The sequence below is a fragment of the Monopterus albus genome, unplaced genomic scaffold (assembly GCF_001952655.1).
Source record: "Monopterus albus unplaced genomic scaffold, M_albus_1.0 scaffold148.1, whole genome shotgun sequence".
Taxonomy (NCBI): domain Eukaryota; kingdom Metazoa; phylum Chordata; class Actinopteri; order Synbranchiformes; family Synbranchidae; genus Monopterus; species Monopterus albus.
The window spans coordinates 504,288-518,246 of record NW_018128028.1 but is presented as its reverse complement, the minus strand read 5'-3'; the positions used below and the strand labels follow the sequence as shown (position 1 = coordinate 518,246).

General features: G+C 40.5%; 1 protein-coding gene across 2 annotated transcripts in view; it reads right to left on the bottom strand.

Moving 5' to 3' along the window:
* The window catches only part of nlgn3a (neuroligin 3a), a 127,257-nt gene that overhangs the window by 71,621 nt on the left and 41,677 nt on the right, over positions 1-13,959 (bottom strand). For both annotated transcript variants that reach the window (XM_020614629.1, XM_020614630.1), the window contains one exon: positions 10,234-10,383. In XM_020614629.1, coding sequence (XP_020470285.1) covers positions 10,234-10,383 — 150 coding nt within the window. The remainder of the gene's footprint in view (positions 1-10,233; positions 10,384-13,959) is intronic.

Sequence of the window (13,959 nt, the reverse complement as noted above, 5' to 3'; positions counted from 1 at the left end):
TTTTGAAGTTAAAAATCCCTCAAGGACAAATGCACTAAGAAGAAAAGCTGTGCTGCCATTAGGAGCCCCACACTCCCTCCTAGAGCAGAGTATAAAGCAAAACAAAGCATTCAAGCAATGAATCACCACAGATAGATCTTACAGGCGCCATATACAAGAAGCCCAATATGAGTTGGGAATAGACTAAAGTTATAAAAGTCTCAGAAATACAAATATTCACCTTTTGGGTATACAATAAATCTTGCCTGTGCCATCATCTGACAGAGTGATATTTGTTCAAAGTCTTCATACAGTGATATGCAATGTTTTCATTTAATTGATTTTCAGTCCTTGTGTCAATATCTCAGTGGAAAAACAAGACAGTAATTTGCAGTACACATTACCCAAACTTTTTTTCTGTGGCATTTTGTGCACCCCGTTGTATTTTAATTTGGAAATGCTAATGTTTTGTGTTATTTAGTGATACAGATGATTCATTAACTGTTTGCTAGCATCTAGAATCTCCCAGTAAACTTATAAGACATCATTTATAACAGCTACGTTCCTACGTTGCTATGCAATTACACATTAAAGGTGGAGGAGACCTTCAAATATATATCCTTGAGAAACCAAGGTCATTTTGTAATTGCTGGGCAATAAACCGGTTCAAACACGACTAACTATTGCAGGTCACACAAAAGCCCCCATTGGTATGAATATATTTTGGGATTTACTGATGTGGCTATTAAAAGGGCATCTGGCCCTGAAAGCAAAGGCGAAGGCCAGCCAGGGATTAACACAAAACCCTGAAACATCTATTCGTGTAAGTTAATAGCCTCTGCCACAAAAACCAGAAGGTGAAGGAATAGCTTAATCACAGCAGTGGCAGCACCTGCCACTGTGCATGTGTTGCATTAGGTACTGCCTACTGGGTATACTTTTTAAGTCGAGCTCTCAAATTGAGTCATTTTAAGGACCACTACAAGATATGAAAAAAAAAGTTCAGGTAGCAAGCAGCGTACGTGGAAATTGCAGCTCTATCCCTGAATCGGTATTACGTCGGTTGGTGCTGAGGTGGAAATGGAAATGCCATCTCTTGTTGCTGTACCATGCCATGTCAGTGTGAATGAGATAGCTACTCGATAAATATTAGTCTTCTGTCTTTGAGAAGTCACTCAAATACCCAAGAAAACTCACATCTGGTGGTGCCACTACACTACACTAGACCAGAAATAATGTTTACTAATGTTAAGGATGCAAATGAAAGCCACGCAAGAAGCGCATCTTCCATTACTAACAGTAAAGGTCAAACATGCAGTAATAAAACATCACAAGCACACACTCTGACACAAGGTTGACATTTTCCTTCAGTGAACCGCCGTTCCATTCGTGCACTTCATATTGCCGTCTTTGGGTGAAGTGCTCCATTTTTACATGTGACACTGCAGAGGACCCCTTGACCAGATGAAAGCAGTCACCAGGTTAGTTCTTTGATGTCTTTGTAATGCATATTTACTGTTTTGGTGAGAGTACTGCGATCATCTAAACATGTTTTCATCTCAGGGCAGTGTTACAGCAAAGCTTGTTTTGCACAGTGAAAAGCACTACCGTACTGTAGAAATTGATTTCTTAATGTCGCCATTTTTTCCCCCCCAAAATGTCACGTTTATGAAATATAATGAGCTGTTTCCATTTGCTGGAAGATGAAAAGGAAGGACAAATTCTCATTAACAATAAATCAGCAATCTCAGTTCAAGTCACCACAGTGAGGAGAAATTTGTTGTTCATTCAGTGTAGAACAACAATGTAAAATGCTGCTGTGATGATTCTGAGCGGGCGATTACCTCGAAACAGCTTGAAGGTATATCATATATACCAGCCTTTCAGCTGGTCATGCTTCACAGAGAGATATATCTAAAAAAATTACATTTGACATTGACATAAGTTGAATCTGAAATTGGGAGAAAATGGAAAAATTAATTAAGCATTGTGTCTGTCAGCAGTGGGGCTGGGGTGTCAAAGTTGGAATTGAGTCAGAATCCATAAAATCAGCCTGGATGTTTGCTTCTGTGCAATGAAAAGGTGAAAAAAAAGATTAAACTTTAATAGACTGTTTTGACTGTGATTTCTTGCTGTGTCCATGTTTCACTTTCTAATTGAGTAACTGATTTTTTTAAGCAGATGTAGTCAATGAGATCAAATGAAAATAAATGGATTCTCCACAGCTGTGAGCTCAAAATGGTCAGACGGTAGCTGCTTTTGGAGAAAAAGGCACAGTATACAATTATTGATTGATCATCATGTTACTTAGTTATTGATCCTCTGTCAAAAAAATGCCAGAAATGCCAATATACTAGTGTTGATAAATGAACTTCTGTGACAAGTTCATTGCATTGCCAGTCACTGCTTCACATATAGGACACCCCAGGTTTGGCAAATTAGTTAGAGCTAGTGACAGCTGAACATATTTGGTTTGTACTGGCAGGAACTTAATGCAGCTCTGATATAGACTGCAAGAAACTGAACATTAAGCAGTGAGGCTGATATTAATAAAATTAACAGTGGTAATGCTGCATTACATACACGCATCATTTCCTGTGAATCTCATGTGAGGGCAGATAATTTCAATGGTGCCACTAAAAATGAACACTACTATATAGCAATATAATTGCAAAATGCAAATACACTGAATGATTATGGCTGAAAAATGCTAAGTCATAAAAAGCAGAGTATAATTTAATTAAAACCTTAACAATTACAACTTTAACTGCATTAACTCTTTAAGCTTCATGTATGTCCCCGACAAAATGCTACATAAACCCAGCTGCAGGTTCCAGATTTTAGGCGTTCCCATCAGTGTGTGAAAACACAATTAGTCTTGATTGGTTCCCCTTCCTCAGCAACTGACTAAATTCTTTCAATCAGGGAGGCCTCTAGCATTTAAAATGACACACACACTATGGATGTGGAGCTTGTAGTCTGTGCCAGTCAGTCAATCAATGACTATTCTACAGCATATGATGTTTACTTTTTCAGAAACAACACAAGTAAAAACAAATGTCTGACAATTTTATAGCATGGACAAAGATCCTAGTTCCTGCTGTGTAAAAGCTCTTTGACATCAAATGCTCCATTATTTCTAAGGGCTCAGTCCTAGACAAGCATTATCCCCTTTCAGTTTTAATCAGCACTTTTCAAGAGTTTTAAGCTAGAAAGGAAACGTCTTCTTGGGGATGGTGAAAAAGCCGAACACTGAGAAACAATAGGACACAGCTCCACCATGTCTCGTGGAGCCAGATGCTTTTTGCAGTGTGTCTGGCAAGAGTGGCTTAAGAGTTCATTTCCTGGCAGTGATTTGTAGGAAAGCAGCATCAACAAGCTGCTGCAGACTGGAGCATGAAAACCATTACTTCAATCCTTCACTCCCAGACATTAATAGAATGAATAAATGTTTTTGGTCTCTGCTTAATTTGGATGAATTCAACCAAATGGCAATAAAAACAAGTAAATATTCATCTCAGCTCCCCTCCTGATAATAAACGGCAAGGAGAACTCACGCTGCCTTTGCTTTTTCTTCCACCTACTGTTTGAGAATTCCTCTGCTTGGTGGCAAGCTCATATATCAGATGATAACTGAAACTGGGAAGACTTACTGAAGAGGCCTGTTACAGGAAGGGTTTATTTTACGTCGATTCACCCCAACCACACAGGAGGCCACCATGTTGAGTGTTATTTTTTCATAACTCAGAGAGTGATTTTTGTGGCCCCGGACGTCCGGTGTGACTAACGAGACCCACCCAGACAGATTACATCCTGCACATAAACTTGAAATAAAAAAACATCGTTTATGTAAAAATGGTGCAATAATGCAATAAGATCATGGAAGCAGCAGCAGACTGCTTTGCATAAGAGACAAATACCCCACAACAACGTGGGCACCATTTATATGTCTTAGGTACTAGGTGTTAAGCCATCCAAGAAGGGACCGGTCTTAGAAGCACTGTAGTCAGACGCTGAAAAGACAGAAATGCCTTGATCTCTCCAAGAGACAGTGCAGAGAGTGATGTGACTAAGAGCTTGTGCAGACACTAAAACTGTGGTAATGCTTGTAGTCGATAAATACAATTCATCCATGAGTTTGTGTTATTAGCTGTTGCCTTTAAAGCATCTCAGGTGGATTCCATGATGTTAAGATCAAGGGTTTGGGGGGGGGGGGCATACCATCTGTTGCAGGGCTCCTGTTGTTGTAGTTCTCTATGACTCTGGCTGTGCACTTAGGATTAGTGCAGAATGAATTTGGGAAAAATAGATGAAAATGTAAACATCCAAAATGCCTAAAGCCTTCGTCCAGCACGTGTAAATAAAAATGTATTAAACTGCATCTACAGTTTATTCACACACACAAGACACTTGGAAGGACAAGTGCACATGGAAATGGAAATAAACCAATACTTTTATAGCACATGCCCTCAGAGAAGAAATATCAAAATGACAGCCTATGCTGCAGCATTACTACGTAACCAACATCCAGCTGAGTACCAGGTCAGGAGGCCATCAGCTCTCAGAGGAGCTCACCAGTTATTCCGTAGTGAAAAATAACTAGACAAACTTGCCTCCTTTTTTTTTTTTTTAGCTCTGTGATACTGGTCACACATAGCCACAAATATCCTCTGCTGAATTGTCAACAGTCACCATCTTTAGTTTAGGAGACAGACATAACAGACAAAGGCAGAGTCACTTACCGTACACAGAATAACTCTGGCAATTCAACAAATCGATGCTAAATCACCCACACCGCTGCTTCAGTGCTGAGAGTGCTGCTTTAGTTACACTCATGTAGTGGGGTGAAGTTATTTTGATTGGATCTAAAACTATTCTTTTGAGGACTTGGATAACTTGGGTAGACTGAGCTGACAGCCCACGATGGTGACAGTCCCACCACAAAATGGCTGCGTTCAGAGAGATATGGAAGATACACATCAAAGGTCATAAATAAACCTTGTCAGAGGGGAACACTCTCCACTAGAACAGACTGCTCTTGACCATCCTCCTTTTCAGAGTACTTGGCCAGGAAGAAGTGTCTCACCTTGGTTTTTGGCAAGAGATGCAGCCTTTGTTAATTTTTAATGCATCTTGAAACTAGTAATTAAGTCCCCCCCCACCCCCCACCAACGGACTGGGAAATTGACATGCTCTGGATAGCCAGTGAGTAATTATATTTGTAAAGAGCAGTGATACAAGATACTCCCCTCTGACTGGGACTCATTACACATCATTAGAGAGGCGGCGCAATAGGTACATGCATGCGCACTACATGCACAGACCACACACACACACACACACACAGGCAGACAAGTCATACACTTTGAGACACACACACTTACAATTGTCTCTCTGTCGCACATACAGATCAATGAGCAGAAATCCAAACACTGTTTCTCTTTGGTAAACAAACTCTTGCTCCTCAGGTCCCTGAGCCGAGCCGAGTGTGACGAGTCCTAACAGGACAGACTGGACGATGTTCAACTCTGTTCTCTCTATCTCATTTGGTGATAATCACACTGCGGAGGGTCAATAAGTAATTAGAGATTAAATCTGATATGAATTCTCATTCATCTAAATAGGGAAAGGTTGAGATATAAAAGTTTCCAAATGGGGCCTCAGGAGAGTTGTGGTCCACCCTTTGAAGCAATAATTACCATTACAGCAGCGTAGGGCTAAGAGCTGCAGGGAATGATAGAACAGCACTAGAAACTTAGCAGACTCCTCTTTAATTGGAACAGGGTTGGCAGCGAATCGACACATCAGTCTTCGAATAGAATTTGTACAACTCTCCTCTACATTATCTCTTCTTTTTAGCACATTTCTCTTCTCTCCTCAGTCTTTTTCTTTTTCTCTCTCTCTCTGCAAATGTATTCTCAGCTTGTGTTTCACTGTAGAATCTGCAGCTGCGGCGCACGTATTATGAAACCACATTGAAATATAGATTAAATCCACTGTGGCCTGTCTTTTGGAAAACAACAAACAAATGCTAAATCTATATTTCATAACATGCTGAGCATCTTTCAATAAATTTTGCTCCACTTGAGTGACATGCTGAAAAGCTCTGGAAATTGTGTTCCTGCAGAACCAGCATAATGAAAATGAAATGTTCATCAGTGATGTTTACCTAAGTTTGGTGTTATCCAGTTTGTCCACCAGTTTGCTGGTGAAAATGTTTTTCTTTCTCTAAAATTAACTGCTTTCATAGCACACTTGTTAGCAAGGGCTGCTGTTGCCTAATAGTTTAGGCCTATTGTTTCTGAGAGGAGTTAAATATTCAGATTGCTGTGTGTATTTCAGAGGTGTTTACTGCATTATTAATGCCATACTCAGATTGCCCAGAGACCGTGGAAGAGCTATATTAGTGTCAGAAAGTGTAGTTTGAGTTGCCTTGTCTGCTTTCACTTTAAACTCATTATCTTGTCTAATTCTTGCTCCCTCCATTATTCCCTCATCCCTTTAAGCTGCCTAATTAAAAGAGCTTTCTATTTTCATTAATATTTATTTATTTTTTTCTGCATTTCTACATGAAACTGCCTCACACTGCTTAGAATCTAAATTAAAGAATTTTTTTCATTATTTAAATGAAGGGAGTCCTGCTACAGTACATAGTGCTTGAACTAAAACTGCAGAAGAAGAAACTAAAGCCTCTTCTCTCGCCTTGCTATCAGACGACCTCATATTACGCTGCAAATGCATGATTTTCAACTAGGAGTGCAATGACTAATGTAGTGTCAAACACATAAAGTTAATCTTTTCCACTTAATGCTGTTTAGACTAGATTAACAACACAACTGTTAGCGACACCCATATCCAATAAAAACTGCAAACAAAAATAAAATGAAGACAAGTAATTACAATTTCTCATGATGTGAATACTGCAGTTCACACTTTATGATTGAAAATCTTCGCACAGCTTAGTGTTAATTGGCCCATCATGGTCTGATCTCTCTCTGGCCTTGGTTTTATTTGGTTTATATGAGCGTGTCTGTAATAACAGTTTAAAGCTGTACCATGGGGAGATTATCGGACCATGCTACAGCGATGGACATTATCACTCAACTACATGCATCACTTCTTCTCTGCTCATTTCTCAGAATGGCTGCCGGGGAGCTCACTAAGAGAGCTGCTTTATGAACTGTAGTTGTGTCTACGTGAGTGCATGTTTTTTGAGCGTGTGTGTGCTAGTGCGTGTGAGAAAACCACATCTGTTTGTGTATGTGCATGGTTTGTTTATGCTTGTGCCTCTGCCTTTGCTAAAACTGTTTGTGTGTGTGTGCAAATAATAATGTGTGTGAGCGCGCAGAGTCCTCATTTGTGGTGTTGGAGGGTGTGTGTGCATGCATGTAGAATGACATTTAGTGAAATGTGGCAGCGAGAGAAGAAACATCTGACTCATAATTGAAGTGCCATGAAAGAAATATGATCATGAATCTGTATTAGGCTTACGTGCTCAGCTTTAAACCAGCAACAGGAGCATAAGGCAGCATGCTCAGCCAGCACTCTGACTACCTTACCACCCTGAAGGCTGATTACAATGGCTCACAATGATAACAAAAATGACAGAGCAAAACACAGAGTATTCAAGACGAGCAATCCTGATGACAAAATCGATAGGCCGTAGCGCTCTCATCTCCATCAAAAAGAGTCTCAGGATGATGTAGTTGTGCCTCCATGATTCAACCACACAAGTCATCTTAATGTCCTGGAAGATAATGCAGCACCACTCGTCAATCACCCTCCTGCTCTAGAAATGTGGAGCTCTCTGAGCAGCGAGGTGAGGTGGACTGCTCCTTTAAGGATAGGTATACAGTAGGATAGCATTCTATATTTTATTTACTGTTAGCAAATGCCATAAAAGACCAAAACCAATAATTGACACGTATTGTGTGTGTATTAGCAGTAGAGCAGTAGTCTTCATATGAATACATTTTAAAAATTGAAAAGGTAAACCTGTCCAATATATCAAAAGGAAAGAGACATGTTTTAAAAAAAAATGCTAAAAATACTTTTTGTGAACTTGACCTGCAAGTTGGTAACCACTGATATATAGTAGCTTCTTCTGTACCTCTGACCACCTTTGCTGTTTAAACATTTAAGAACACATTGGGGAGCTGCACTGTTGCATTATGATCATGGAGACTGTATACACACTGTTCTGCTGCTTTAAATGCACTTAAAAAAAAAAGCAAAAAAACAAAACTTGTTCAATTCAACACATACATATCTGTAGTATAACTATTAGGGCAGAGACAGACCAAGCCGACGTCAGAGAACTAACACCCATTAAGGCCGACATCATCTCATGTCACCTTTGTCTGGGCCAGCAGGGTTGAAAAAGTGGTACTTGAACACACCGCACAGACCACAGACTACAACTCGCACATATATTTTGTACCTGTGTGAGAGAAATAACTCCTCCCACCAGCAAGTGGCTGTATTTGTATTTGCCATTCATAAAAGGAAAGAAGAAGAAGAAGAAGAAGAAGACCTAGACAGTGGAAATAAAGCATAAACAAAGCAGGTCTCATTCAACACAGATGCTGTTTATGGCTGCTTGTAATCAGCAATATGTCTGGTAAGAAGTTACAAATGGCAATGCTGTTCTCTGCCCTTGGTCTTTTGGTTGTAGAAGAAGAAAGGAGGCTGCAGGAGGCGAAAAACCAGGGGAAACCGCACTACATGGGTGAAATCATGGATACTACAGCAATAAACTCAAGGGGCTTTCCTGAAGATTTCTTTTCTCGTGCTGTGATTCACTAAGCTGAACAGCCAATCAGAGTGGTTTCTCTCACCAACGAGGTCCACCACCAGTTTAGCATGCCCAATTGTCTGAAAAGCTGGCAACGGAGATTGACTAATGCCAGCATTGTGAAGACGAGGATGACATATCTCACCAACACCCAAAGGCCGACCATGAGCTTGGTGCATCATGGGCTTTATCTTAAGGTATTGCTGTATGACTCATGCTACTGAATCATTTTGCTGTTTTTATAACTTGTGCTGCTAAATTTTAGGTTTATTATGTGCTTGTAATCACCACTGAACAAATGTTACATAGGTGCTCTTTAATCTGCACCTAAAAAAAGAAGAAAAAAAGCATCAAATAAGTCAAGATTCAGTCATTTATAGCAACTGGGTTCACATACTGTAACCACAAATGTCATATTCACCTCACTTTGAGTAATGTTTACCAGAAACTACAGAGCCCAGGAGAAAATTATGTTAGTTTTTTGTTTGAGGAAACTTTTGAAAAAATGAAGCTATATATTCACAACTAGTTTTAAAACATTTACAATATTTCTTCAGTTGCACCCAGTGTGCTTCTAGCTGAGTAGGGATGTCTTAAGATACAGAATTACAAATTGTTGGTTTTGGTCTTTTTTAATGGGATTTTTCTTTCTTTCTTTTTTGACAATAATAATCACGCACTATCCTGTGGAATATCCAAAGTAATAACCTTTATGTAAACAAGTGCCAACAATTTGGATTCAATCTGAGGCTTTGTTCTTACCAAATGCAAACAACATGGAAATTTCATTTTATATTCAAAGTGTTTGCGGTTGGTACGCAACCACTTGAAATGTAAAAAAAATGTGTGAGGAGGAAAATCAGCTGTGTCAGAGAGATGGATGGGAAAAGTACAAAGCTTGGGTAGTGTGCTAACAAACTCCATTTTGGGTTGCTGCAGCTGTTTCCATGGAGCTCTCTCTCCCTCTCTTTTGCTCTCTATCTCTTTCTCTGCCTCTCCATGCACTCTCTCACTCACACACACACACACACATGCACAAGTGTCTGAAAGAGGATTCAGCTGTGTGAGTCAATCTGCAACCAACCGCAACTCGGAGCGAGAACCCCTCGTTCTGTCTAACAGACTCTTCTCCTCTCCTCTATCTCTCCAGCCTCACGCCCATCTCATCATTTTTTTTCAAACTCATTACAATAATTTCTTAATTTATTCTAAACCCCCAGTCACAACAACAAACCCACATTCAGCACACTCAATTACTGTGATTTTGATACACAAGCACCACGTCAACAAGAAGCACAGGAACGAGTCTGTGCATTTACACCGCTGTGTATTTCCCCCAGCCTTGTTTGTATGTGGCAATCAGGTGTGCTCATTACATGTAGCTGCCCTACAAAGATGCCCCAGAAAAATGTTATGGAAGTGGGAGGTGAAGGGGGAAAAAGAAATGAAAAGATTCTTACCAAGGACTCCAACACGGTAATTGAGAGTGATAACGATGACATTTCCGTAGCTGGCCAGGACGCTCCCATCGATCATGTTGCCTGTCCCCTCCATGTAGGATCCTCCGTGGATGTAGACCATCACAGGCTTGGCACCGGTGTCACGTATGTCTGCAAGAGTGGCCATCGTTAACACATACACATTGCCGTCCACCCACTCCGATCAAGGGTCATCTTAAATTCAGATATAGCACATGGTGGACACAAACAGACAAACTGACAGTCACCTCCCAGATACCAGCTGTAAGGATACAGTCTGCTGGTCTGCTAATGGAAATGGAAGCAATATTCTATCAAATCTATCATATTTGCTGTCTATGAAACAAATTAATGCCCACTTGTTATGTTGAGTTCAACTCTATTATAGTAATTGGTATCTTAGTGGAAAAAGGTTGCTTGTCATTTGCCTAATATAAACCAAATGATTAGGGTTGTATTTGGTTTTGTGTTGCCTTCCAGGAGGCTGAGCCACTTCCCAATATAGACATGCAGGAAGCCATTAAGAGGACTAAAGAGAGAGGTACTCTGACACATCTCCTAACCAGGGAGGAGGCTAATCTGGCTTGACAGTGATAGGGAAAATGCACTGGCTAATTACACAATGTTACCATGCGCCTCCCTTTTTTACACAGGTCTATCTCTGTGCAGCGGTTTAGTTGCATAGCCTTGTTTGGCATTTGTGCTTCATTTTTGGCAAAATCTTGTTTATTTTATTCCCAAACTAGGGTTTAATACCCAGCTGGTGCGACACTCTAGCCAGATAAAGCACATCCAGAGGTAGAGGGAAGAAAAAAGCCTCTGTCTGCGGAATAGACTGAATAACTGACTGGCTAGCTAGAGCTGGGAGACAAGACAAGAAACTCTCTCTCATTTTCACTCCTGCTCCCCCCACCTTCTGTGTAGCTTCTCAAATTCCCCTCCCTCACTTTGTATCGCTTTCGCTAACAGACTCTCCCCTGTCTCGCCTCGTTTCTTTCCCACCTTCCCTCCATCTCTGTCCAACTCCCTGCCTCTCGTTTTCCCCTAAGCCCTGAGAGTGGTGAGAATGAGAAAGGGTGGGAGGGCAAAGACTGAGGAAAACAGAGAAAGAAAGGGAGAGACACTGACTGGAAGGAAGGAGGAAAGGCGAGATAATAAAAAGGAAAGAAAGGAATAAAGGCAAGGAAGAAAGGATGAAAGAAAAAAGAACAAGAAATTGATTTTAAAGGGTGGTATTGTATTCTGGTTACTATGGTGACTGAGAGCCAAAATTCAAAATCCTCAAAAACAGCTAATCGCAGACCACATCCTGCACAGCCCAATCTGCATCCATCTGAAGGCAGTGCTCGTCGTTATGCACCCCATCACATTAGCACGCTCAACACTAAAGACAACTACTTAAATGCATTTTGTAGAGACACGGTTTCTCTGTCGCCCTTATAGCAGAGCTCAGCCTTGATTCACACTTTATTTTTCACAATTTCCCCGGTTATTCATTGCCCTGTTACATTTAAAAGCAAAGCAATAACTTGCATATGATACGGCCATATTTATGGCTTTCTTTATCTTGCTGGTATCTGAGAAGGCTACACAGTGAAATGAGATTTATAACTGACACTCCTCTATGCACACACTTATCTTAGACAAGAGAAAAAGGGGATGCATGGGGTGAGAAAGTATGAAAGTTACTGTTGGGGTAGGGGGTGGGGGACTGCAAAAAATATCCTACACAGCTACTCAAACAAATGGGCCACAGATACAAAGAGAATGACAAAGGAAAAAGGAACAGGGGGCAGAAATAAGAAAAAGAGATTAGTCATGTCAGTGTTATCAGTCACCTCTTTTGTTGATGCACATCATGTCTCCATGACAACAGTTAAATCCCTTTGGGAGAGCAATACAAGGCATTGAAGCTCCACTTGTTCTAATCAATTTATTGACTTGATCTGATGTGGGAGGCGTCATACAGATGTGATCTGCAGTTGTCACTGACACTGATTTGTGTCATGCATATATACATGGACTTTGTGGTTTAAAGTGAAAAAAAAATCATTTCAGGATACACCCACATTTGAGCTGCAGCACAGCATGACATGGAGTTAATGAGGTGAGCAGCTCTACCTAACCAATCAGATCAGAGCTTTACCAGTTGCTGTGGATGGCTTAATCTAGTGAAACAGGTGACTAAGTGGCTACCTCAAAAAGCTGCTTCCTGAGTCACTGCTTCTCTGAGGCAAACACATTGTTACATCAACACATTCATAGCATCAAAATGTAGTACAGTGCTCTGTGCAAGAAAAGAAACAGAGATATGTTTATTAATGCATAAACAAGTATATTTGTAATAGACCTCCATGCATAACAAATAAAATAATAATAATAATTACAATAAACATAAATGAACTCATGTTTTGGAGATGAACAAAAAAAATGCATGATAGAGATGTAGATGAAAGCTGATGTGCAATGAAGTTGAACAGAAACATAATTTACACACAGTAACACCATTTTCTCACATACAGTATTTCTCTCAGACAAGTGAGATCATGCAGCTTCCACTGTACTACACGGTGAATGTCAGCAATGTGAACAGCAAATAACTGTATCACAGTAGAGGAAATTTGCCTTTGATAAATGTATTAATAAATTAATAACTCAAAGTCTTTCAGTGTGCTGCACTTCACACTGGCTAAACAGACAGGTTGGGGAAAGCCATAGCTACAAATACAGGGCAGTGCATATATTTTTACAGGACCCGAGTAGCACAACCTTTCATAGGTGCATCACAGTGGATCTGGACTGATTGGAGTATCAGTGGGAGGCAAAACTTGGGATTGAGCTGAGTCTGTAAGTGTTGCTGCTGCAAGTGAAACCCAGCATGAGGCCTGGGAGCACTTGCTCCTTCCTCTTTTATCGTACTTTTCTCTCTCTTCGTTTGTCCTTTGCCTCTCACTCCACCTAAAATAGTCAGTCATATAACCAACACTAAGTGTCCCCAGAACCGGCCTTGATACTCCGGAGTGGGACAGGAAAAAGGTGAGTAGAGATAAGTGTCAGTGGCATTCACTGTGTCAACACTTTGTGAAACATGGCGGCTGTCAGAGGCTATCAGTGAGGTCTGAGGTGGGGAGAGCGGGTGACAATGTCCTGATCTGGCAGGACATGACATGCATCCTACTGTAGTGCTCTTGTCAGGCAACGCTTCACACTTCACTCATGACAAGTCCATTACTGGCCATGTTCACATTCAACAACTGCATATATTTTATCTGGGGAGCTCCTTGCAAAACAGGCAGTGTAATTACCCCGAATTATACAACAGGTTCTGCTGTTGTACAAGTCAGAGACAGTATTCTGAATGTCACTGCATGTCTGCTTAATATTCCCATTAAACCTAATCAAATGTACTAGCACTGTGTGTGACTAGGCATTTGAGACAAAAAGGCTGAAGTGAAGGAACACACTAACACATTTTCTACTGTATTTTGGATTCACAGAAAACAGTGGAAGGAGGACAACAATAGATAGATAGATAGATAGATAGATAGATCTTTTTTCATTTTAAAAGAGTGGACTTTCAGTGCCTGTACATCACCAAGCGTGATGATGGAGTGGGCAGGAAAAGAGCACACTATATTTGCAGTATATGTCAGACACCACAGTGCACAACACTTGAGATTCATGACAGGAAGCACATATGTATATGAA